Source organism: Elephas maximus, chromosome 10, assembly GCF_024166365.1.
Source record: "Elephas maximus indicus isolate mEleMax1 chromosome 10, mEleMax1 primary haplotype, whole genome shotgun sequence".
Taxonomy (NCBI): Eukaryota; Metazoa; Chordata; class Mammalia; order Proboscidea; family Elephantidae; genus Elephas; species Elephas maximus.
In genome coordinates, this window is record NC_064828.1 from 50,155,349 (window position 1) to 50,180,246 (window position 24,898).

At 37.8% G+C, this 24,898-nt stretch overlaps 1 protein-coding gene across 1 annotated transcript in view; it reads left to right on the forward strand.

Moving 5' to 3' along the window:
- Positions 1-24,898, forward strand: part of TTC6 (tetratricopeptide repeat domain 6) — a 312,748-nt gene that overhangs the window by 164,629 nt on the left and 123,221 nt on the right. The window contains exon 8 of the mRNA XM_049899504.1: positions 10,219-10,360. Coding sequence (XP_049755461.1) covers positions 10,219-10,360 — 142 coding nt within the window. The remainder of the gene's footprint in view (positions 1-10,218; positions 10,361-24,898) is intronic.

The window sequence follows — 24,898 nt, forward strand, 5'->3', positions numbered from 1 at the left end:
CTCAGCACACTTAAGCTACAAAGGACTTGTTTTTGCTATTTATAAAGAACTCATAAAAAGTAATAAGATAAAAGCAACCTAATTGAAAAACAGGTGAAGGATATGAACAGATAGTTTACAGGAAAAGAAATACAAATGACTGATAAACATATGAAAAGATGCTTAGCCTCTCCCACAATTAAAGAACTGCAAACCGAAACAATGTGAAATCATTTTTCAACTATAGTTTTGCATACATGAATATGTTTCCTGTCCTAGGACTATAAATTGGTATATGTTTTCTGCAGGACAACTTGGCAGTATTATCAATATTTTAAAAGCATATAACTTCTGATTCAGCAGTCTTACTGCAATGAATGTACCCTACAGAAGTACTTGAAAATGAAGAAAAATGTACAAAGATGTTCATTGTGTCACTTTTTAAATAATAATAACCAAAAATAACTTAAATGTCCATCAATAGAAGACATTTTATGGTGTTTACAAATGATGAGATGCTTTGGAATCATGGTAAAAAATGATGTAGAGATATGTGTGCTGAAACGATGTAGAGCTAATTATATAAATGGATATGCGACTATATACAATTTATTTGTGTGTGTGGAAGAAATTCAAGAAACTGTTAATTGTCCTTTCATTTTCATTGTAAATTGTACACTAAATCCATAAAAAGTGAAACTCTGTCCCATTTAGTCCTTCCCTTAAAATTTACTTTCCTATTTTTTGCTTTTTTTTTTATATGCTTGTCCCTTTTTAGTTGTACCCCTTGGAGATTGTATAGACTTGGATGTTTTTAAGGCTAATCATAAATTTATTTTCATACAATAATTTGGCTCACACCATATTTATTTGGGGTTGTTTATGTTTATTTTAAGTTGTTTCTGGTTATTGATTATTATTTAAGATAGTTGAAAATTATAATCAATAACCAGAAACAACTTAAATGCCCATCAATAGAAGACATTTTATGGTGTTTACAAATGATGAGATGCACTGCAACCACTGTTAAAAAAAAAAACAAAAACGAAATAATTGCAAAGAATGGGAATTCCAGAACATTTAATTGTGCTCATGAGGAACCTGTACTTAGAGCAAGAGGCAGTTGTTTGAACAGAACAAGGGGATACTTCGTTGTTTAAAGTCAAGAAAGGTGTGCGCCAGGGTTGTATCATTTCTCCAAACTTATTCAGAATGTATGCTGAGCAAATAATCCGAGAAGCTGGACTATATGAAGAAGAACACGCATCAGGATTGAATACGTTAACAACCTGTGATATGCAGATGACAGAACCTTGCTTGGTCAAAGTGAAGAAGACTTGAAGCACTTAGTGATGAAGATCAAAGACCACAGCCTTCAGTATGGATTACATCTCAACATAAAGAAAACAAAAATCCTCACAACTGGACCAATAAGCAACATCATGATAAACAGAGAAATGATTGAAGTTGTCAAAGTATTTCATTTTACTTAGATCCACAATCAACGCCCATGGAAGCAGCAGTCAAAAAATCAAATGAAACATTGCATTGGACAAATCTGCTGCAAAAGATCTGTTTAAAGTGTTAAAAACCAAGGACGTCACTTTGAGGACTACGGTGCACCTGACCCAAGCCATGGTGTTTTCAGTCACCTCATATGCATGTGAAAACTGGACAATGAATAAGCAAGACCAAAGAAGAATTGATGCCTTTGAATTATGCTGTTGGTTAAGAGTCTTGACTATGACATGGACTGCCAGAAGAATGAACAAATCTATCTTGGAAGAAGTACAGCCAGAATACTCATTAGAAGCAAGAATGGTGAGACCTCGGCTCACATACTTTGGACATGTTATAAGGAGGGACCAGTCTCTGGAGAAGGACATCATGCTTGGTAAAGTAGAGGGTCAGCCAAAAAGAGGAAGACCTTCCATGAGATGAATTGACACAGTGGCTGCCAAAATGGGCTCAAGCATAACAACGATTGTGAGGATGGCGCAGGACCGTGCAGTGTTTCATTTTGTTGTCCATAGGGTCACCGTGAGTAGGAACCAGATCCATGGCACCTAATGACCACCACAACAACAATGAATTTATTTATTGTCACAAGAAATGTATTTGGTCTTACTCTTGTCACCTCATTTTATATTCTGTCTCTCTTTTTTGGCTTCTTGTTTTTTACAATTTATCATATTTGCCAACATTTGCCTGTGTGCTTGTTCTTTGATTGTTTGTATCATTTTCTAATGTCTGATATTGTGGGCTAGAAATCTGAAACCAGCCCATTTTTATTTAGGGTTTTAAATTTTGCTCCAAATTAAATAATTTCACTAACATATGTTTGGGAATGTGCATGAAAATACAGCCCTTCAGCATAGGAATTTTTTTTTTAATTTTAGGTTGTATATTCAGTCTATTTGGGGCATTTCTTTAGAACTATCAATTAGCTATATGCTGGATCTTTATTATGTGTCTTCTATATTTATCATCTCTTTGACTATATTCATTTTTTAAACCTCTGTTTCATATCAGTAGTTTCATTTTCTGTGGTGTAAATTTTAAAAATTCTTTCAGATTCCTGTTTTGGTACTTCTATGACATTATGTTTCCTATTTTTTTCCTTAGTTCTATAAGTGTCAAGAAAAATATGAAGTTTTATTGCCTGTTCCATGAAAGCATTAAAAAAATTCCCTTGACAACACAAAGTAGATCCTTTTTGAAAATGTTTTGATTCCTATAGTCAATCTTTTTCAAAAAGATATTCTTTTTTTTTTTTATTGTGCTTTAAGTGAAAGTTTGCAAATCAAGTCAGTTTCTCATACAAGAATTTATATACAAGATATTCTTCATATAACTCTTCGAATGCTGTATTTCTTTCTTGTACTTTGAAGACTTACTTTATATAACTCATATTGGATTTTTTTGTTTATTCAGTTTTACATGAAGATAGGTCATTTCTGGGTGCCCAAAGGTAATATTAGATCAATTCACTAGGCATTTTTTTACTGTTCATCTTGGAGGCCTTAGAATACTACTTTTGGATATTAAGCCGGAAAACCAGAAGATTTAGGTTTACATTACCATTTCAGTAGTAAGTCAGAATCCTGAAAGCTGTTTGGGGTGGGATGGGACAGGGTCTGAAAATTTTGCCTCTACTGTTTTTTTCTGTGGTTGTTAAAACTTAAACTACAGTCTGACCTTTTCCTATTGCGTTTTCTGTTTAGTAAAGATCCTTCACGGCTTTCTTCTGTGGTGCACATGTATTTCATTTGCATACATTTTATAAAAATAACATTATAGATGCTGTTTTGACAGCTTATATTCTTCAAAGATTCATAGCTTTAGGGTCGCTGTGAGTCAGAATCGACTTGATGGCACTGGGGTTTTATTCTTCAAAGATATGTTTTGAAAGCTGAAAGACAGCCACATGGGTAATTATTTTGACTTACTACCTCAACTACCTCTAGATTAGAATTTAATTACGGTGTGCTTCCATTCTGGAAATTTTACCCAAACCCATCAAATAGGATAGTGACTATTGAATATGAAAACAGAAAATTAAGTAACAAAAGATGCTCTCAGGTCATTGCATTTGTTACATAATTTAGTATTAACAACAGCACTACATAGTAGATAAAATCGTTCTATTTGCCAGGTGAAGAGAATGCAATTTAGAGAGATTTAGTGACTAGTCCAGAATTATATAGCTGGTAGAAGCAAAGATTCAAACCCAGGTGTCTGTGATTCTAAATGTGATTTCCATTATATTTACTGCTTTGTGAACTTATGAAAGGTCATCTCATTTTTTCATTTTTTAATGTTTCTTCATGCTTTGTTGTGAATACTCTTCCACATTCTATTTTCAAGACCAATTCCTACCTAAGCTCGGAAGAATCTTAGGAGCTCTAGTTGAGTAATCTGAGACAAGCATATTTTAGTCACGCTTGGTGGTTTGATTTTACCTATTTTTTTTAATCCAGTTTTGCAAGCAGGTTGAGGGTCTTTTCTTGCTCTTGTTTGTTGCCTCCTAGAAATTCAAATCTTTTTTCTGAGACCTAGGCCAGGGCTAGGGCCTTTTTAACTGTGGGAGACGACCTTGATGTTGGTTAATTACTGGAAGCTTTCGAGTCTCTGAATGTTGCCTGGCTTTCTAGTTTCATCATTGGCTTCCCACCACTAGAATGTGCCATTGTCCCATGCCAGACCTTTTTGATGCCAGTTGCTTTACTGCACCAGTGCCTGTGGTCTGTCACCACTGCATTTGGAATATTGTGCTCTGTGTTCTGCTTTGTATTTTCTTCCTACATAGGTGGCTGGACCGGGCTCCTCCAACCCCATCCTTGCCTATCTCTTGAATTCTCTGCTGTTTCTTAATGGCCAGGTCTAGTTCGTTGTCCCAGTTCCACCCCTTGCTTGACCTTATTCCTTGCTGCATAGCCCAGGCAGTGATCTAAGATATTACACCAAACAGCCTAAGACTTAATCCCTGTCTGAGGTCTATCTGGTGAGACAAGTGCCACAGAGGCACATATATCAGAGCTATAAGAGATCTTAGCATTTTCTTAGCCTAAGCCTTTCATATTATGGACAAGGAGACTGAGTCAGACTCTTAACACCCCAAATCACAGTTAGTGGTAGAGTTAGAACTAGAATCAAAAGTAACTCAATTAGATTTCTATTATATCCACTTTCATCAATAGTCCCTATACCTAAGTAATGCTTAGCATTTTTTAAAAAATGACAAACGTCATTTCAGTATACACTATCAAGTATTTCCTAAGGTATTAAGATAGTATTTTTGTTTTAATATGAAAATGCCAGAAGAGGAAATAGATGGAAATTTGTCTGATTCCACAATTGCGGATATATGAATGCTAGGTTTTTTTTTTTTTTAAAGCAAAGCAGTGTCATTCCACCAGATGTCACTGTTTGCATGTTGCAATGGTGTTACAATGATTAAAAATAAATCCCCCCTCCCTAATAATATTTTGTAAAAAAAAAAATTCTATATAGTTGTATACTTACTCATATACAGACCTGTCATTTTATAAGGTCTATCATTGAATTTTTTCAATCACACAAACTGTTCATATGCCTCCACTGCTGATTTTAAAGAAAAAAATGCAAGACTAAAAAAACAAAAACAAAAAACCTATTTGCAGATTAGCATGTTCAAAACCAAAAAGAGCCTCCTTTTAAAGCAGCATTCCCTGTAAGCCACTGTTTTCCGAACTGTGGACTGTGACCCAGTAAGTGGGTTGTGAAATGGATTTAGCGAGTTGCTACCAGCACTTTAAAAGATGATGTAGTCTAGAAGAGAGCACTCTATTCCGTGTATTACTTTGGTGAGACTCTTGTATGTGCTGGGTCATGATATAAAATGTATTTCTTACTATGGATTGTTGTCAAAGAAGTTTGGAGAACATTCACTCTAGGCTGTGAGCACTCTAAAAATATCTCTGTACACATACATCTTTGAGTTACATAAAAGTGACTGCTCACTTCATCCTGTGAAGCCTGCCCCAGACTTTTGTACCCCTAAATAGCAAGATAAATTCACTAAGGAAGAGATAGGGAAGGTGTGATGGAGGAACATTTCTGTTAGAGTCACACCAAGGTTGGGGTAAGGTTGCTGGAGGGAGAATCCTTTTCCATGCTTCACAGGAGAGAGTAACAGTCACTTTTATATAACCCACAGAAGATGCATACAGAGATATTTTAAGAGTACTCAAGGCTTAGGGCAAATGTTTTTCAAACTTCTTTGACAACAAGTTAAAATAATATGTTGTATAGCTCCGGCCCCCAGGGAGGCTGATGTTGACTGGGAAAGTTTAACTTTCACTTTGAGTGAGGTGGGCTTGTTTCTTCATTCAGTCCCTCAGAGATAATAACATAATGATTATAATATCAACCACTTACTGAGCATGTAGCATGTGCAAGGCTCTTGACATATTTTTTTCTCACCTTTAGACCCAGCAAGATAATCTCTATTGCCATTCATAGATGAGGGAACTGAGACTTAGGAAGGACAAGTGACTTCCCCAACATACCACAAACTGGACAAACTGGAGCAAAAATCCTGGTTTTTAATCTCATTTCAAGTCTGACTCTTTCTGCTGTATCAGTGATTTTTCAGCTTTCCAGGGCATAAGGACAACCTGGGGCGTTTTGATACGTGTAACAATTCCCAGGCTCTATCCCAAACCTACTGAATTAGGTTTTCTGGTTGAGGGGTCTGTAAGCATCCCAGGTCATTGTTCTGATGAGGCTGTTTTAGGAAAGACTGTAATAAATCAGTTCTCACTCTTCAGTGTGCATCAGAATCACCTGCAGGACTGGTTAAAATACAAATGACTGAGCTGCATGCCCAGATTCTGATTCACTAGGTCTGTGGTGGGGCTCAAGAGTTTGCATTTCTAACAAGTTCACATATGATGCTGGGAAACACACTTTAAGAACCATGATATTACATCATGCCTATCTATGATTCTCAGTTTCCCAGGGCAGGATCTGGGGCTGGCTTTGACTGTGAGACTTTTCTCTCTCAGCCAAAATTCAACATTTATTTAGTACTTATTATATTCAAATCCATGGGAGACACAAAAAGAATAAGAATCACCCTCCCCCCATAAACAGCCTATGATTTACTGTGAAAAAGATATGCAGAATAGAACATAGTATATTCTATAATGAAGGGGCAGATCAAATGCAGCAGGAAAACTCTGGAGGCAAAGATGAATTTTGACTGGGCTGAGGAGGATTTGTAAAGGTGTCACAGAGAAGTTGAGATTTGAGTGGGGTCTTGTGTTCATCAGTTTCATAGCGCTCACCACACTGTACTATAATTTCATGTTGGTTTGGTTGTCTTCCTTATTGACCATGTAGTAATTGCAGCATCTTGGGCACCTTTTACGTTGTGAAGGTAAGTTGGCCTAGGAGTTGAGGGTGGCAAGTGGGAAGGTGAACAACGCCCATACTGTGGAGGATCCTCACTGCTAGGCTAAGGATGTTGGATTTTATGCTGTGTGTGGAGTCATTAAAGTGTTTGGAGAGAAGGGTGACCCATGGCGACTCTGGCAGGGGCATATAGCATGGGTTGGAGGAGGGAGAGTCTGGAGGTAAAGAACCAGTGAAGACAATATCATAGGACTCAGGTGAGAGAAAATGCAATGGACAGAAGAGACACTGTGGAGGGAGAATGAACAGGGGTAGTGGTTACTGTTGAGAGTGAGGGAGAAGTTGGCGATGAAGAGATTTTTTAGTCTGAACCACTGAGATGGTGATGTTTTCCAAAGGAGAGAGTTCTAGAAAAGGTACATTATTTTTTTCTGGAAAGAATTAAGAAAGCAGGACAAATCTGTAGAGAAGCATCAAAGTAAGTTATTCATCTTTGTGCAATCAGGAACAGTTGCTAACCTTGGGTAGCCTTTCCACTAAGGTCTCCCATTCATGTCTGCCAGAACCATGTACTCTAAAATGTTTGGTGGCACTTTTCCCCTTGCCTTCCAACAAATCAAAATTTCTATTTTTAAGTACACTTTTGGAATGTGAAAGGGCAAAATTCATTAAGATGTGCATAACATTTACTACCCTGTTTTTGGCGTAGGGCTGGAGAAAAGTACAGAAGTGCCTGAAGGTAGCTTCTTAAGTCAACTGCCTCCTCGAAGTGCCCCCACCTTATCTTAGACATGCTTTACTGATCTTGATGTACCCTCCTGGCCTATGCTTCTACCCCTAAGCCTTGTCTTATTCTTTTGTTTTTCGGAATATATCAATTGGAATTTCGTTGAAGAAAACGGACATTTTTAGCTCCCTTAAGCAATTTAGTAAAGAGAATTTGGTGCTTATAAAATCAATTTAGTAAAGAGAATTTGGTGCTTATAAAATCAATGGAAGGGTTGGAAAAATGAGATTTAAGCAGGCAGGGCTTCCAGTGATGGCTCTCATAACATGCCTAAACAGATGCCAAGGGAGCTGCTCCTTCTGGCACAGTCAGGAAGGCAGGAAATCTGGAAGCCAGTACTGGCAACATACCCCGTTAGTGGACATTCAGAGATCGGGTGGCCAGTACTGTCACAGATGTTGACTCTGGAGTCACATTATGTCTGTTTTATGTGCTCACTGGCAAAAAAAAAAAAAAAGCCAACCCACAAAAGAAGGAACTGGAACACCGCTGCAGAAGAACTCAATGTTGCTATTACTGTGCATCCAACAGAAACATCAGAAACTTCTCGCTTCCAAATTGTGTGTGAATGCCTCTGACTAGTGGATCCAACATCACATCCAGAGCCCTGGCTGCAGGAGAACTTTTATTTCTCCATCGTCTGCAGTTCAGAAAAGCACACTACAAGAAGAATGGAACAGTTGTTGTGTGGCAGTCTACTATATTCGCCATGCTTTAACCGCTCTTCAAATTCATATATTTGGCTAGGTGAGAAAGAAAAAAATTTTTTTATGACCCTACTTTGGCAAGGCCCTATCTTTTCCAGCCTACCTCTGAGTGGGCCTGCTTCTTGAGAGCCAGGACAATGATATCTGAGGATTTCAGCATACCCTTAAGTAACTAAACTCGGTAAGGATTGTGTATTCTTAGTCTTCATATTTGGTGGCTCATACAAAGTAACTGTCTGTTCATATAGTGGTATATCAAAAAGCTAAAGGACATGCAGATACTTCTACACCAATGATTCACTGAAGCATTATCCACAGTAAACAGAAGATGGAAACAACCCATGTATCCATCAAAAGAAGAATGGGCAAAAAAAGTATGATATATACATAGAATGGAATACTATTCTGCCGTAAAACGAATGAAGTTTTAATATTTGCTCTGACATGGATGAACCTTGAAAACAACTAAAATAAGCCAGGCACAAAAGGACAAATATTACACGATCCCATTTATATGAAATATCTAGAATAGACAAATGCAGAGAGACAGAAAGTAGATTTAGTGGTAACCATAAGCTGCGGAAATGGAGGAATGGGGAATTATTGCTTAATGGGTACAGAGATTGTGTTTGGAGTGATAACGTTTTGGAAACGAATAGTGGCCATGGTTCCACAACATTGTGAGTTTGATTAACGCCTAGATTGTACACTTGAAAATGGTTAAAATAGCATATTTTGTGTCATGTATATCTTACCACACGCACACAAAAGCTAGAGGAACATATGTACTGAATACTGCCATGTGAAACTGATGTAACTATTTCTGAATAGGTCCACTTTATATTCCTTTTATATGTCCTTTACATGAATGTGGCAATACAAAATTTATGTATTTGCAAGTAGTCGGTAGGTCAGCCTCTAATGCCCCATTTGCCTTCAAATTTTGCTTTATCTCATTTTCTTTGGATTAACTAGGGTTTTTGTTGGTATATTTCGTACCTCTCATATATATTCTTGGAGCCCTGGTAGTGCAGTGGTTAAGACCTACAGTTCCTAACCAAAAGGTTGACAATTCAAATCCACCACCTGCTTCTTGGAAACCCTATGGGGCAGTTCTACTCTGTACTATAGGATTGCTATCAGTTGGAATCAACTCAACAGCAATAAGTTTTTTTTTTTTTTTTGCATATATATTCTTATGTGGAAACCCTGGTGGCGTAGTGGTTAAGTGCTACGGCTGCTAACCAAAGGATTGGCAGTTCAAATCCTCCAGGCACTCCTTGGAAACTCTATGGGGCAGTTCTACTCTGTCCTATGGGGTCGTTGAGTCAGAATCGACTCGACGGCACTGGGTTTGGTTTTGGTTTTTATGTTCTTATGTATGTGTAGCTTGCAGGCTAGAAGGAAAGACGTGGTACCAAAAGAATTTTCTGTTCATCTCAGAAAGATATGAATCAAGAAGAGAAAACCTTCATATGAGAAGGCAGTTCTGTTTAGGCTTGTGATCTGCCTTAATCTAAGAAGTGAAACTGTTTTCTGTGAGCTTGCAGTGGGGAGCAGGTTAGTGATTGAAAGGTGGAGAACTTTTTACCTCTTTTATAATCAAGCTTTCATAAGGTGAATTTATTATTTCAATGTAATAAAACAAAACCATCACAAAAGTTACTACTAAAATATATTCAAAACCAAACCTAGATTATTTTTGGATTATTCCCCACTTTGGATTATCTGACTATATAAAAAATCAGTATGTTTATTTTGGCAGAGCTATGACATGAGAACCAATACCTTTTGCAGTACCAATGACTTAAAAAAAAAGTGAATTTTTTTTTTTTAATCACATTGTAGATTACTGTTTGGAATTCCTGTTATGGGTGACGACCAAGAAAATGTTACTATTCCTTCAACAGTACCAGAGATACCACCTGTACTGACACAAGGAACTGGACAGCATACTCGCAAACCACACCTGCAACTCTTGGGAGAGGACGTAAGAATTTCCTTTAATATTAGTTTTCTCTACATCAGAGGTTCTCAAATTTTTTGACCTCAGGACACTTTACTCTCTTAAAAGTTATTGAGGACTTCAACTTTAGTTTATATGAGTTATATAAGTAGGCATTTTCAATATTAGAAATTAAAGCCAAGGAAATATTAAAATATTATCAAATTATTAAAATAATAGTAATAAAGCCACATGTGTCAACATAACATTTTTATGAAATATAGTTTTGAAAACATTAATTGTAGTGAGAAAACTAGGATTGTCTTGTTTTATTCTGCAAGTCTCTTATTAATGTCTGTCTTAATAGAAGACAGATGGATTTTCATGTCTGCTTCTGCCTTCAATTTTGTGATAGATTTGTTCGGCTGAAATATATGTAAAAAAAAAAACTGGCTTCCCACAAATGTGTAGTGTATTTTAATACCTTTTTATATAACTGTGAGTATTCTTCTTTGATAATACACCAAAACTTAACAAGCGAATTTCTTAAAAGTTCATTGTGAGACTTTTACTTCTGGGAAAGATGGAGTAGAAGTGCTTTCCCCTAGTTTTTCTGCTAAGAACAACTAAAAACTGTGGATTTTGCAAACAATAAGACTCTGAAATGTGGAGAAAAGAGGGCAGATTGGCTAGGAGCCTCAGGACCCAAGGAATGATGTGTTAGTGAGTTCCCTCGGCTTTCTTTTTACTTCATGTATCACTGACGTGGAGCTGAAGAAGTTGATAATCTGGAAATACCAACAAGTGCAGCCAAAAAAAAAAAGTTCCAAGAAAAGCCTGTGCTCTTTAGCCACAGGACCAGGAAACAGACAGCCCAGCAAGACAGAAAACTTTGGATGATAAGTGCTTTACTCCAGCTAAATATCACTGAAAAACCTGTGGCCCCACACTACCCACACCACCAACAAAGGCCTAGTGGAGAGTCTAAACTTCTACCCTTGTCAGATTTAATGAGGTACTTTAGCCGTCCTGCTGGGGAAGTGTCAATGAAGGCTGAGTGTGGAGCCTGGACTTTCATCCTATAAGAATAGTAATGAGGCTTTCCACCATCGTGGTGTCAGTGGTGACCACATGGGGATTCTGTACTTCCACCCTCAACTGGCATTAATGAGGTGCCCCTTCACCTCTCTATTGTGGTAGTGTCAGAGGAGACCTAGTAAAGAATAAGGACTTTGATCACCATTCAACTATAAAGAGACCACCCCCCTCACCCATGGTGTTGGTGGAGGCCACAGGGGGAGCAGTAATGAGGCATCCCTACCCCTTCTACCCAGGGAGGTATCAGCAGAAGTCTACTGGAGAGCCAGAACTCCCTACCCCCCCAGCGGTAATGAGGTGTCTTTCCACTCTTTGGGTGTCAATGGAGGCTGAGTCAGGGAACTGGACTTCTGCCCTCATCTGGAAGTCACAAGGTGACATCACGCCTTTCCTTTCTGGAGTGGTGTCAGAGGATGCCAGCTAAAATGCAAGGTTTTAGTAAGATCCAGAGTCTCATAGCCTAATACCCCATATATCCAGATTTTAATAAAAAATCACTAATCAGGAAAATCTCAAACTGAATGAAGAAAGACAATCAACAGATGCCAGCCATGAGATGACAAAGATGTTAGAACTATTTGACAAAGTTTTTTTAAAATTAAAAAAAAAAATTTTATACTCATTGTGCGGTAAGTGAAAGTTCACAAATCAGGTCAGTCTCTCATGTAAAAAGTTATATACACCTTGCTATGTACTCCTAGAAACCCTGGTGGCATGGTGGTTAAGTGCTATGGCTGCTAACAAAAGAAAGGGTCAGCAGTTCGAATCCACCACGTGCTCCTTGGAAACTCTATGGGGCAGTTCTACTCTGTCCTATAGGGTTGCTATGAGTCAGAATTGACTCGACGGCACTGGCTTTGGTTTTTTTTTTTTTTTTTTTTGGTATTTACTCCTAGCTGCACTCCTCCTAATGAGACAGCACATTCCTCCTCTCCCCACTGTATTCCCCGTGCCCATTCAACCAGCTCCTGTCTCTCCACCTTCTGGTCTTACCTCCAGACGGGAGTTGCCTACATAGGCTCGTGTGTCTACTTGAGCCAAAAAGCTCACTCCTCACCAGTATCATTATCTTCAGACAGGGATTAGACTGGATACAGTAAAAAACTGATAGACTAATACGATAACTTATAGATGGCTTGGAGACGACAGTCAATATCAAATCACATAAAGAAACAGACCATGATTGCTTCAACAAGCTCTCAAAACAAAGAATCAAGGTGTCATTTAGATGAAGGTGCTTTCCTGGAATTACCAGATGCAGAATACAAAAGATTAATACACAGAGTCCTTTAAGACATCAGGAAGGAGATCAGGCAATATACAGAACAAGCCAAGGAACACACAGATAAAGCAGTTGAAGAAATTAAAAATGTTATTCAGGAACATAATGAAAAATTTAATAAGCTATAAGAATCCATAAACAGACAGCAATCAGAAATTCAGAAGATTTACAATGAAATTACAGAATTAGACAACTCAATAGAAAGTCAGAGGAGCAGAATTGAGCAAGTGGAAGGCTGAATTGGTAAACTTGAAGGTAAAGCACTTGGGACCGATATATTTGAAGAAAAATGAGATAAAATAATTTTAAAAAATGAAGAAAACTTAAGAATCATGTGGGACTCTATCAAGAGAAATATCCTATGAGTAATTGGAATACCAGAACAGGGAGGGAAAACAGAAAATACAGAGAGAATTGTTGAAGATTTTTTGGCAGAAACTTCCCTGATATTGTGAAAGATGAGACGATATCTATCCAAGATGCTCATGGAACCCTATATAAGGTAGATCCCAAAATAAAGTCACCAAGACATATTATAATCAAACTTGCCAAAACCAAAGATGAAGAGAGAATTTTAAGAGCAGCTAGGGATAAATGAAAAGTCACCTACAAAGGAGAGTCAATAAGAATAAACTCAGACTACTTGACTGCAACCATACAGTCAAGAAGACAATGGGATGACTTATATAAAGCACTAAAGGAAAAAAATTGCCAGCCAAGGATCATATACCCAGCAAAACTGTCTCTCAAATTAGGATACTTCCAGATTAACAGAAGTTTAGAGAATTAGTAAAAACGAAACCAAAATTACAAGAAATACTAAAGGGAGTCCTTTGGTTAGAAAATCAATAATATCAGGTATCAATCCAGGACTAAAACACTGGACAGAGCAATCAGATGTCCACCCAGACAGGGAAATCACAAAAATAAATTAAGATAAAAAAATGCTCAAAACAGGGAAACAGTGATATTATTATGTAAAAGAAGACAACATTAAAACAGAGACTAAGAAATGTAGCTCTTTCGTATGGAGAGGAAAACAAGGCAATATAAAGAAATAAAAGTTAGTTTTAGGTTTACAAAAATAGTGGTAAATAATAAGGTAACCACTAAGGACACAAACTATCCTACACATCAAAATAAAATACAAGAAAAAAATAGAGACTCAGCTGAAACAAAATCTACAATGAATAAGAGGAAAAGACAATATATAAAGATAGACTACTTAGCACAAAACATTAAGTGGAAAAAGAAACTGCCAACAACACACAAAAAAAGACATCAAAATGACACCACTAAACTCATACCTAAACATAATTATGCTGAATGTAAATGGACTAAATCCACAAAGAAAGACACATAGAATGGCAGAATGGATAAAAAAAGACGGTCCGTCTATATGCTGCCTACAAGAAACACACCTGAGACTTAAAGAAATAAACTAAAACTCAAAGGATGGAAAAAAATATATCAAGCAAACAATAGTCAAAGAAGAGCAGGAGTGGCAATATTAATTTTTGACAAAATAGACTTTAAGTTAAAACCACCACGAAGGATAAGGAAAGATGCTATATAATGATTAAAGGGACAATATACAAGGAGGATATTACCATATTAAATATTTACGCACCCAACAACAGGGCTCAAGATGCATAAAACAAACTCTAACAGCATTGAAAAGTGACACAGCTCCACAATTATAGTAGGAAACTTCAACACACCACTTTCAGTGAAGGAAAAAGATCCAGAAAGAAGCTCAATAAAGACATGGAAGATCTAAATGCCACAACCAATCAACTTGACTTTGTAGAGAAATACAGAACTCCCCACCCAACAGCAGCAAAATATACTTTCTTTTCCAATGTACATGGGACATTCTCTAGAATTAAAAAAAAAAAAAAAGCAAGCCTTGAAAGAATCCAAATCACTGAAATATTACAAAGCACCTTCCCTGACCATACAACCATAAAACTAAAAATCAGTACAACAAAAGCAGGGAAAAGAAACCAAACACTTAGAAACTGAACAACACCTTACTCAAAAATGACAGAATTATAGAAGAAAGTAAGAACAGAATAAAGAAATTCATAGAACCAAATGAGTATGAAAACACTTCCTATCAGAACCTTTGGGACACAGCTAAAGCAGTGCCCAGAGGTCAAGTTATAGCAATAGATGCACACATCCAAAAAGAAGAAAGGGCCAAAATCAAAGAATTATCCCTACAACTTGAACAAATAGAAAGAGAGCAACAAAAGAAACCCTCAGGCACAAGAAGAAAACAAATGATAAAAATTAGAACAGAATTAAAAGAAAAAGAGAACAGAAAAACGATTGAAAGAGTTAACAAGACCAAAAGGTGGTTCTTTTAAAAGATTAACAAAATTGATAAACCATTGGTCAGACTGACAAAGGAAAACAGGAGAAGCAAATCACCCAAATAAGAAATGAGATGAGCAATATCACAACAGAATCAACTGAAATTAAAAGAATCATATCAGATTACTATGAAAAATTGTGCTCTAACAAATTTGAAAACCTAGAAGAAATGAACAAATTTCTGAAAACACACTACCTACCTAAACTAACACAAACAGAGGTAGAACAACAAAATAAATCCATAACAGAAGAAGAGATTGAAAGGGTAATTAAAAAAACTCCCCCCCCCCCCCGAAAAAAAAGCCCCGGCCAGACAACTTCACTGGAGAATGCTACCGACCTTTCAGAGAACAGTTAACACTACTACTACTAAAGGTACTTCAGAGTATAGAAAAGGATGGAATACTCCCAAACACATTCTACGAAGCCAGCACATTCCTGATACCAAAAAAAGACACCATAAAAAAAGAAAATTACAGACCTATATCCCTCATGAACTTAGATGCAAAAATCCTCAACAAAATTCTAGCCAATAGAATTCAATAGCATATCCAAAAAATAATTCACCATGACCAAGTGGAATTCATACCAGGTATGGTTCAACATTAGAAAAACAATGAATGTAATCCATCATATCAATAAAACAAAAGGCAAGAACCACATGATTTTATCAATTGATGGCAGAAAAGGCATTTAACAAATTTCGATACCCATTCATGACAAAAACTCTCAGCAAGATAGGAATAGAAGGAAAATTCCTCCACATAATAAAGGGCATTTATACAAAGCCAACAGCCAGCACCATCCTGAATGGAGAGAGTCTGAAAGCATTCTCCTTAAGAACGGGAACCAGACAAGGATGCCCTTTATCACAACTCTTATTCAACATTGTGCTGGAGATCCTAGCCAGAGCAATTAGGCTAGATAAAGAAATAAAGGTCATTCACATTGGCAAAGAGGAAGTAAAATATCTCTATTTGCAGATGACATATCTTATACACAGAAAATCCTAATGAATCCTCAAGAAAACTTCTGAAACTAATAGAAGTGTTCACAGAGTATCAGAATACAAGATAAATATACCTAAATCAGTTGGATTCCTCTATACCAACAAAGAACGTCAAAGAGGAAATCACCAAATCAATATCATTAACAACAGCCCCCAGAAAGATAAAATACTTTGGAGTAAAGCTTACCAGAGATGTAAAAGACCTATACAAAGAAAACTATGGGACACTACTGCAAGAAACCAGAAGAGACCTACATAAGTGGAAAAACATACCATGCTCACGGAAAGCAAGACTCAACATTGTAAAAATGTCTATTCTACCCAAGGTGATCTATAGATACAATGCAATCCTGATCCAAATACCAAGGACATTTTTTAATGAGATGGAGAAACAAATCACCAAATTCATATGAAAGGGAAAGTGGCCCCTGATAAGTAATGCATTACTGAAGAAAAAGAACAAAGTGGGAGGCCTCATACTACCTGATTTTAGAACACATTATACCACCAAGGTAGTCAGAACAGCCTGGTACTGGTACAACAGATACATAGATCAATGGAATAGAATTGAGAATCCAGACATAAATCCATCCACATATGAGCAGCTGATATTTGACAAAGGCCTGCAAAGTCTATTAAATGGGAAAAAGACAGTCTCCTTAACAAACGGCACTGACATAATTGGATATCCATCTGCAAAATATGAAACAAGACCCATACCTCACACCATGCACAAAAACGAACTCATAATGGATCAAAGATCTAAATCTAAAATCTAAAATAATAAAGATCATGGAAGAAAAAATAGGGATAATTGTAGGAGCTGTAATACATGGGATAAACAGAATATAAAACATTACTAACTGCACAAGCACCAGAAGAGAAACCAGATAACTGGGAGTTCCTACAAATCAAACACCTATGCTCATCCAAAGACTTCACCAAAAGAGTAAAAAGATTATCTACAGACTGCAAAAAAGTTTTTGGCTACGACAATTCTGATCAGTGTCTGATCTCTAAAATCTACATGATACTGCAAAAACTCAACTAAAAAAGACAAGTAACCCAATTAAAAAATGGGCAAAGGACATGAACAGGCACTTCACTAAAGAAGACATTCAGGCAGCTAACAGACACTTGAGGAAATGCTCATGATCATTAGCCATTAGAGAAATGCAAATCAAAACTACAATGAGATACCATCTCACCCCAACAAGGCTGGCATTAATCCAAAACACAAAAAATAATAAATGTTGGAGAGGTTGTGGAGAGACTGTAACACTTATACACTGCTGGTGGGAATGTAAAATGGTACAACCACTTTGGAAATGGATTTGGCACTTTCTTAAAAAGCTAGAAATAGAACTACCATACGATCCAAAAATCCCACTCCTTGAAATATATCCTAGAGAGGTAAGAGCCTTCACACGAACAGATATATGCACACCCATGTTCATTGCAGCACTGTTTACAATGGCAAAAAGATGGAAGCAACCAAGGTGCTCATCAACGGATGAATGGATAAATTATGGTATATTCACACAATGGAATACTACACAATGTTTAAGAACAACAGTGAATCCATGAAACATCTCATAACATGGAGGAATCTGGAAGGCGTTAGCTGAGTGAAATTAGTCAGCTGCAAAAGGACAAATATTGTATAAGACCACTATTATAAGAACTCTAGAAATAAAGTTTAAACACAGAAGGAAATATTCTTTGATGGTTACAAGGGTGGGGAGTGAGGAGGAGGGGTGTGCACTAATTAGATAGTACAAAAAAAAAAAAAAACCCAGTGCTGTCGAGTCAATTCTGACTCATAGTGACCCTATAGGATAGAGTAGAACTGCCCCATAGAGTCTCCAAGGAGCGCCTGGCATATTTGAACTACCGACCCTTTGGTTAGCAGCCATAGCACTTAACCACTATGGCTCCAGGGTTTCCAATTAGATAGTAGACAAGAACTATTATAGGTGAAGGGAAAGACAACATACAGTACAGGAGAGGTCAGCACAAGTGGCCTAAACCAAAAACAAAGAAGTTTCCTGAATACAACCAGATGCTTCAAAGGCCAGCGTTGCAGGGGTGGGGGTCTGGGGACCATGTTTTTAGGAGACATCTAGGTCAACTGGCATAACAAAGTGTATTAAGAAAATGTTCTGGAAGATGGCGGGATAGACAGACGCTTCCAACGAACCCCCTTACAACAAAGAGCAGAAAAAACAAGTGAAACAATTATGTCTATGACAAGTTAGGAGCCCTGAACATCAACGGGAAGTTAGAAAATGGACTGAGCTGCAAGAGGACGAAGAGACAGGTCAGAAGTGGAGAGGAGTTACTGGACCTGAATCGCCAGGAGCCCTCAGGCACCATTCCCGGGGGCGGCTGTGGCAGGCTGGTACTAGCATTCGGCCACAGTTTCCTCAGGAAGAAACAGCCAGCCGCACAGCCTACTCACACCTCCGGAACCAAAGAATGGTGCTCCTGGTAAAAGCTAAGTACTTGCCTATATTTTACCACGCCACACCCCCAAGCCAGCTTCAGTGACTGGTGTACACACAGGTTTCTGGTTGCAGCAGGGGGTCACACTCTGAGCAAGGCAGGGTGCTGACAACATTCCCCTGAGTGTCTGTGAGGAAGCTATGTCCCTGTTTTCTAGAGCACACAGGTGGGTGGGCACTGTAGCTGTACCATAGGCACCCAATGCTTTTCACTGTAAGGACTGGGAGGTGTCACTTATCCTGAGACCCCCGTCGTGGGTGGCTAGGTGGCATGGGTGGAATTACCAGTCTTCAGGTCCCTGATGTAGGTAGGCGAGGACCCTGCTTAATAGGCAGAGCAGTGTCAAACGTCAAAAACCTGCCTCTCCACCACACAGCTGAAACAATTAAAGTCAGACCTCAGGCACATACACCCTCGCAATATAACAACAAGGGCTTGGCTGCTGAAATGCGGCCACATGGGTCTATGCAGCGGCAAAAGGCATTCAAAATCTGTGGATTGCTTGTGCCTGGACAGGAGCTGCTTTTTCCCTAAGTTCCCAGTTTAGGGAAGCCAGCAGATTATTTTTCCCCCGTTTGTTAATTTGTTCTTTCTCCAAGGCCGGGAGAGTGGCTCAGAGTGCACCAGCAGGAAAATCAACTGTCACGGAAATCGGCTCAGGGCAGAGGGAGGAGGGTCAGATAAATGGGAGAGAGTTCTTTCAAAAGGGGACCTATTAGATCCGTGCGGTAAATTAGACACAATCACTTATACTGAGAGTGCTGTTTTTCGCTGATTTTGGAGGCTTGAGTAGATTCTGTGCCACTGGCTTTCTGTGGCTATGGAAACCGTGTCGCGAACACTACTGTCAGCCCCACTGCGGTTGCACCAGGGGATCAGGGCCACGCCACTTGCTCGGCTGGTTTCGCTGAGGTAACTGCATCCCTAACGCTACTGCCAGCCCCACTGCCAGGAGATTGGGGCTGAGGGGCGCTGGTTCCCACTGAGTCAGGTCTGGCAACTCCTGGCTGCTTCTGAATCATCTTTCCCTCCCCCAGCTGCTCAGTCCAATTTCTTAACTTTGCCTTTGATGTTCATGGTTCCTTGACCTAAGTCTTGAACTTTATACAAAAAGTAACTTAAAATGGATCACAGACTTCCTGTAAGGAGCAAAGAAGAATGAACAAATTCAAAGACTCAAGGAAAGAATTAGTCCAAAGGACTAATGAATTACAAGAACCGCATCCCCCACTAGCCTGAGAGCAGAAGAACTAGATAGTTTCGGGCTACCACTATTGACTGCTCTGATTGGGATCACAACAGGAAGTTCTGGACAGAGTGGGAAAAAATTTCAAATTCATAAAACAGACCAGACTTACTGGTCTGATAGATACTGGAGAAACCCTCAAGACTATGACCCTTAGATACCCTTCAAACCTGGAAAAGAACCCACTCCCAGAGATCACTTTTCAGCCAAATAATAGACAGGCCAGTAAAGTGAACAATAACACCCGTTAGGAAGTGCTCCTAAGAATAATCAACCTTATCAGACCAAAAGGGCAGCATTTTCCCAACAGCAAAGTTCAGACACTGGGACAGGGCAGGAAAGATGGACATATGGAAATGGGGAACCCAAGGAGGAAGAGGGTAGAGTGTTGTCACATTGAGGGGATTGCAACTAATGTCACAAAACAAAATGTATATAAATTGTTGAATGAGAAACTGGTTTGCTCTGTAAACTTTTCACCCAAACCACAATAAAAAGTTCAAAAAAATTTTTTTAGGAAAAAAAAAAAAGAAAAATCTATGAGATCTAGGACTAGGCATAGTGTTCTTAGACTTGATACGTAAAGCACTGTCCGTAAGAGGAAAAATTGATAAATTGAACTTCATCAGAATTAAGAACTTTTGCTTTGCAAAGATCCTGTTAAGAGGATTAATAGACAAATTAATCTACTGGAGAAAATGTTTGAAAACCGTGTATCCAGCCAAGGACAAGTACCTAGAATATATAAAGAACTCTGAAAACTCAACAGTAAAAAAAAAAAAAAAAAAACCTAATTGAAAAATGGACCAAAAACATTAATAGACATTTCACAGAATTAAGATACACAGATGGAAAATAAACCCATGAAGAGATGTTCAGCATCACTAGCTAATCCAAAGCCAAACCCAGTGCCGTCGAGTGGATTCCGACTCATAGCGACCCTATAGGGCAGAGTAGAACTGCCCCATGGAGTTTCCAAGGAGCGCCTGGGAGATTCGAACTGCCGACCCTTTGGTTGCCAGCTGTAGCATTTAACCACTACGCCACTAGGGTTTCCTCATTAGCTAATAGAGAAATGTAAACTAAAATCACAATGAGATATCACTACAAAAAAAAAAAATGGCTAAAATAAAAAAAAAAAATAGTGACAATTCTAAATGCTAGCAGAATGTGGTGAAACTGGATCACTTACATGCTGCTGGTGGGATTGTAAAATGGTACAGTTACTCTGGCAAACAGTTTAGTAGCTTCTTAAAAAACTGGACATACAACTACTATATAATCCAGCAGTTGCACTCCAGAGAAATGAGAATTTATGATCATACAATGAATTGTACACGAATGTTTATAGCAACTTTATAAAAGCCAAAAAATTGGTAACAATCCACATGTCCTTCAATGGATTAAACTGTGTTCCATCTATACCCTGGAATACTACTCAGCGATAAAAAGGAATGAGCTATTGATACACCCAAGTATGTGGATGAAACTTTAGAGATTTATGCTGAAAAAGACCAATTCAGAAAGATTACCTACTGTATGATTTTATTATATAACATTCTTGAAATAACAAAATTAGAGAAATTGAGAATATAGTCATGATTGACAGAGTTGCGATGGCACTGGGGACGGGTTGACAGAGTTGAAGGATAGATGGGAAGGCGGATTAGAGGAAAATGGGCATGGCTATGTGAGGACAACATGAGGGATCCTTGTGGTGATGTAAATGCTTTGTTATCTTGACTGTGTCAATGTCAGTATTTTCTTCGTGATTTTTTTTTTTTTTATTGTACTATGGTTTTGTAAGATGTTACCTTTGGAGGAGACTGGGTAAAGAGTACATGAGACTTCTGCGTATTATTTCTTAATATTGCTTGTGAATCTATAATGATCCCAAAATATAAAGCTTATGACAAAAAAAATTCGAGTCAGTGGACCAGTCAACAAAACCGAAAACAAAAAAGTCAAACTTAGTTAAAAAGTTAAAAAGAATATATTAAATGATAATTTGTAAAGCTAACAAAAATTGTTGTAATTGAAACCTGAAGCCATATCAACGACTTCTCATATCTTATTCCATTAAAATATATTGAGTTATCTTGTACTTTGAATGGACATTTTACCCATGTATCATTTTGTAAGCGATGCATTAGTAATTTGGAAAATATGTATACCAAGTTATGTTAATCCTTCAATATCAATATATTTCAGTTTCAGTATATATGTTGCTGTGGTTAGATGTCATCAAGTTGGTTCCTTTTCATAGCGACCCCATGTACAACAGTGTGAAACACTGTCTGGCCCTCTGCCACCCACACAGTTGTTGCTATTTGAGCCTATTGTTGCAGCCACTGTGTCAGTCCATCTCATTGAGGTTCTTCCTGTTTTTTGCTGACCCTCGACTTTACCAAGCATGATGTCCTTCTCCAGGAACTGATCCCTTCTGATAACATGTCCAAGTATGTGATACAAAGTCTCGCCATCCTAGCTTCTAAGGAGCTTTCTGGCTGTACTTCTTCCAAGACAGATCTGTTCATTCTTCTGGCAGTCCTTGGTATATTCAATATTCTTCACCAGCACCATAATTCAAAGTCATCAATTCTTCTTCAGTCTTCCATATTTATTGTCCAGCTTTTGCATGCATATGAGGTAACTGAAAATACTATGGCTAGGGGTAGGCACACTTTGGTCTTCAAAGTGACATCTTTGCTTTTGAACGCTTTAAAGAGGTCTTTTACAGCAGATTTGTCCAATGCAATACCTCGTTTCATTTCTTGACTGCTGCTTCCACAGGTGTTGATTGTAGATCCAAGTGAAATGAAATCCTTGACAACGTCAATCTTTTCTCCATTTATCATGATGTTGCTCATTGGTCCAGTTGTGAGGATTTTTGTTTTCTTTATGTTGAGGTGTAATCCGTACTGAAGGCTGTAGTCTTTGATCTTCATCAGTAAGTGCTTCAAGGCATCATTTTCAGCAAGCAAGGCTGTATCGTCTCTATGACACAGGTTGTTAATGAGTCTTCCTTCAATCCTGATGCCGTTGTTCTTCATTTAGTCCAGCTTCTCGGATTATTTGCTCAGCATTCAAATTGAATAGTTATGGTGAAAGAATACAACCCTAATGTACACCTTTCTTGACCTTAAACCATGCAGTATCCCCTTGTGTTCGAAGGAAACTGCTTCTTGGTCTAAGTACAGATTCCTCATGAGCACAATTAAGTGTTCTGGAACTCACATTCTTCACAGCGTTATCCATAATTTATTATGATCCACACAATCGAATACTTTTGTATAGTCAATAAAACACAGGTAAACATCCTTCTGGTATTCTGTGCTTTTGGCTATGATTTATTTGATACCAGCAATGATGTCCCTCATTCCATATCCTCTTCTGAATCTGGCTTGAATTTCTGGCAGTTCCCTGTCAGTATATTGCTGCAGATGCCTTTGAATGATCTTCAGCAAAATTTTACTTGCATGTGATATTAATAATGCTGTTCAATAATTTACACATTCTGTCGGATCACCTTTCTTTGAAATGGGCACAAATATGGATCTCTTCCAGTCGGTTGGCCAGTTAGCTGTCTTCCAAATTTCTTGGCATAGATGAGTGAGCACCTCAGTGCTGTATCCATTTGTTGAAACATCTCAATTCTTATTTTATCAGTTCTTGGACCCTTGTTTTTCTCCAGTGCCTTCTGTGCAACTTGAACTTCTTTCAGTATCATCGGTTCTTGATCGTATGCTACCTCCTGAAATGGTTGAACACCGACCAGTTTGGTTTGGTACACTGACTGTGTTTTCCTTCCTCCATTTTCTTTTGATGCCGCTTGTGTTATTCAGTATTTTTTTTTTTTTTTTGCCTATAGAATCCTTCAAATTTGCAACTTGAGGCTTGAATTTTTTCTCCAGTTCTTTCAGCTTGAGAAATGTCTAATGTGTTCTTAACTTATATGCAATATCAAAATAACATATTTTTAACATTGTCAGGAAAGTCTTTTGGTATTGGTAACCTTTCTCTTGCATTGTGAATGACACAAAATTTCCAAAACTCTAATTTTTGATTAAAAGCTCATATTTTTTATTGGCACAAACACTCTCAGTTGTTTTATTTTAAGGGTCAGGTTTACTTTGTTCATTTTTAGACTTGCCAAATACCCAAGTCTGAACAACCATAGTTTGATGTTTTTCTCTCAAATAAAAATGATGGCTAATTCAGTTCACAACTCAAACAATAGTACATGTAATATCCTTGAAACCACCATCATAGTTAACTGTGGCTACAAAAGAGTTTTACGTGCACTTCCTGTTTCGTCACACAGAATATTGAAAAGATCTAATTAAAAGTTAGGATTTAATAAAATTAACATTTTTTCTACTTCCTCAAGGCATTTTTAAAGTGCTCTTCCTTGTTTCATGTTAAAGTACCATTAGTTTTACCAATCTTTTTTTTTTGTTGTTGTTACTATTGTGGGCTGGGTACTATTAGTGCAAATATCACCGCAGTGAAATAGCCAAATAATGACTTTGTTATCACGGAAATAGTTTGAAGGTTGTAGACCACTTGAAAAGGTATTGGGATTCTCCAGGGTTTCAGACCACATTTGAAAACTGTTCTGCCTCCTTATGTTTCATTTATATGAAGCTTAATTTACCTGTGAAGTTAATTTGCATATCTCTCTTCCTTAGCAAACAAAATATTCTGACTCAGCATGAGCCTGAGTATTGGGCTGTAATATACAAAGTAGTCTTAGGGGCTACAGAGGTGCCGTTATACTAAATTAACCCAGTTTGCTTTATGGTTAGTAATTCAGTTTCCTGTGCAATCTCTGTCCTCCTGCCAAGTTCTAGCAGCTGCCAGCGCTGCTGTTTTTCACTGTTTTCCTAGGTCTCCTCTTACAAAGGACCTAGCATTGCTGGTGAAAGCAAGAAATTAGTATTTCTTCACTGTTTTAATTTGATAAATTCTCTCTTAAAGGTGCATCTGAGCTTTTCCTTGAAAGCATAGTTGTTTAGTTACAGCTTTTTTCCCCTTCCCACTTAGAGGCTTGCATCTGGTTTA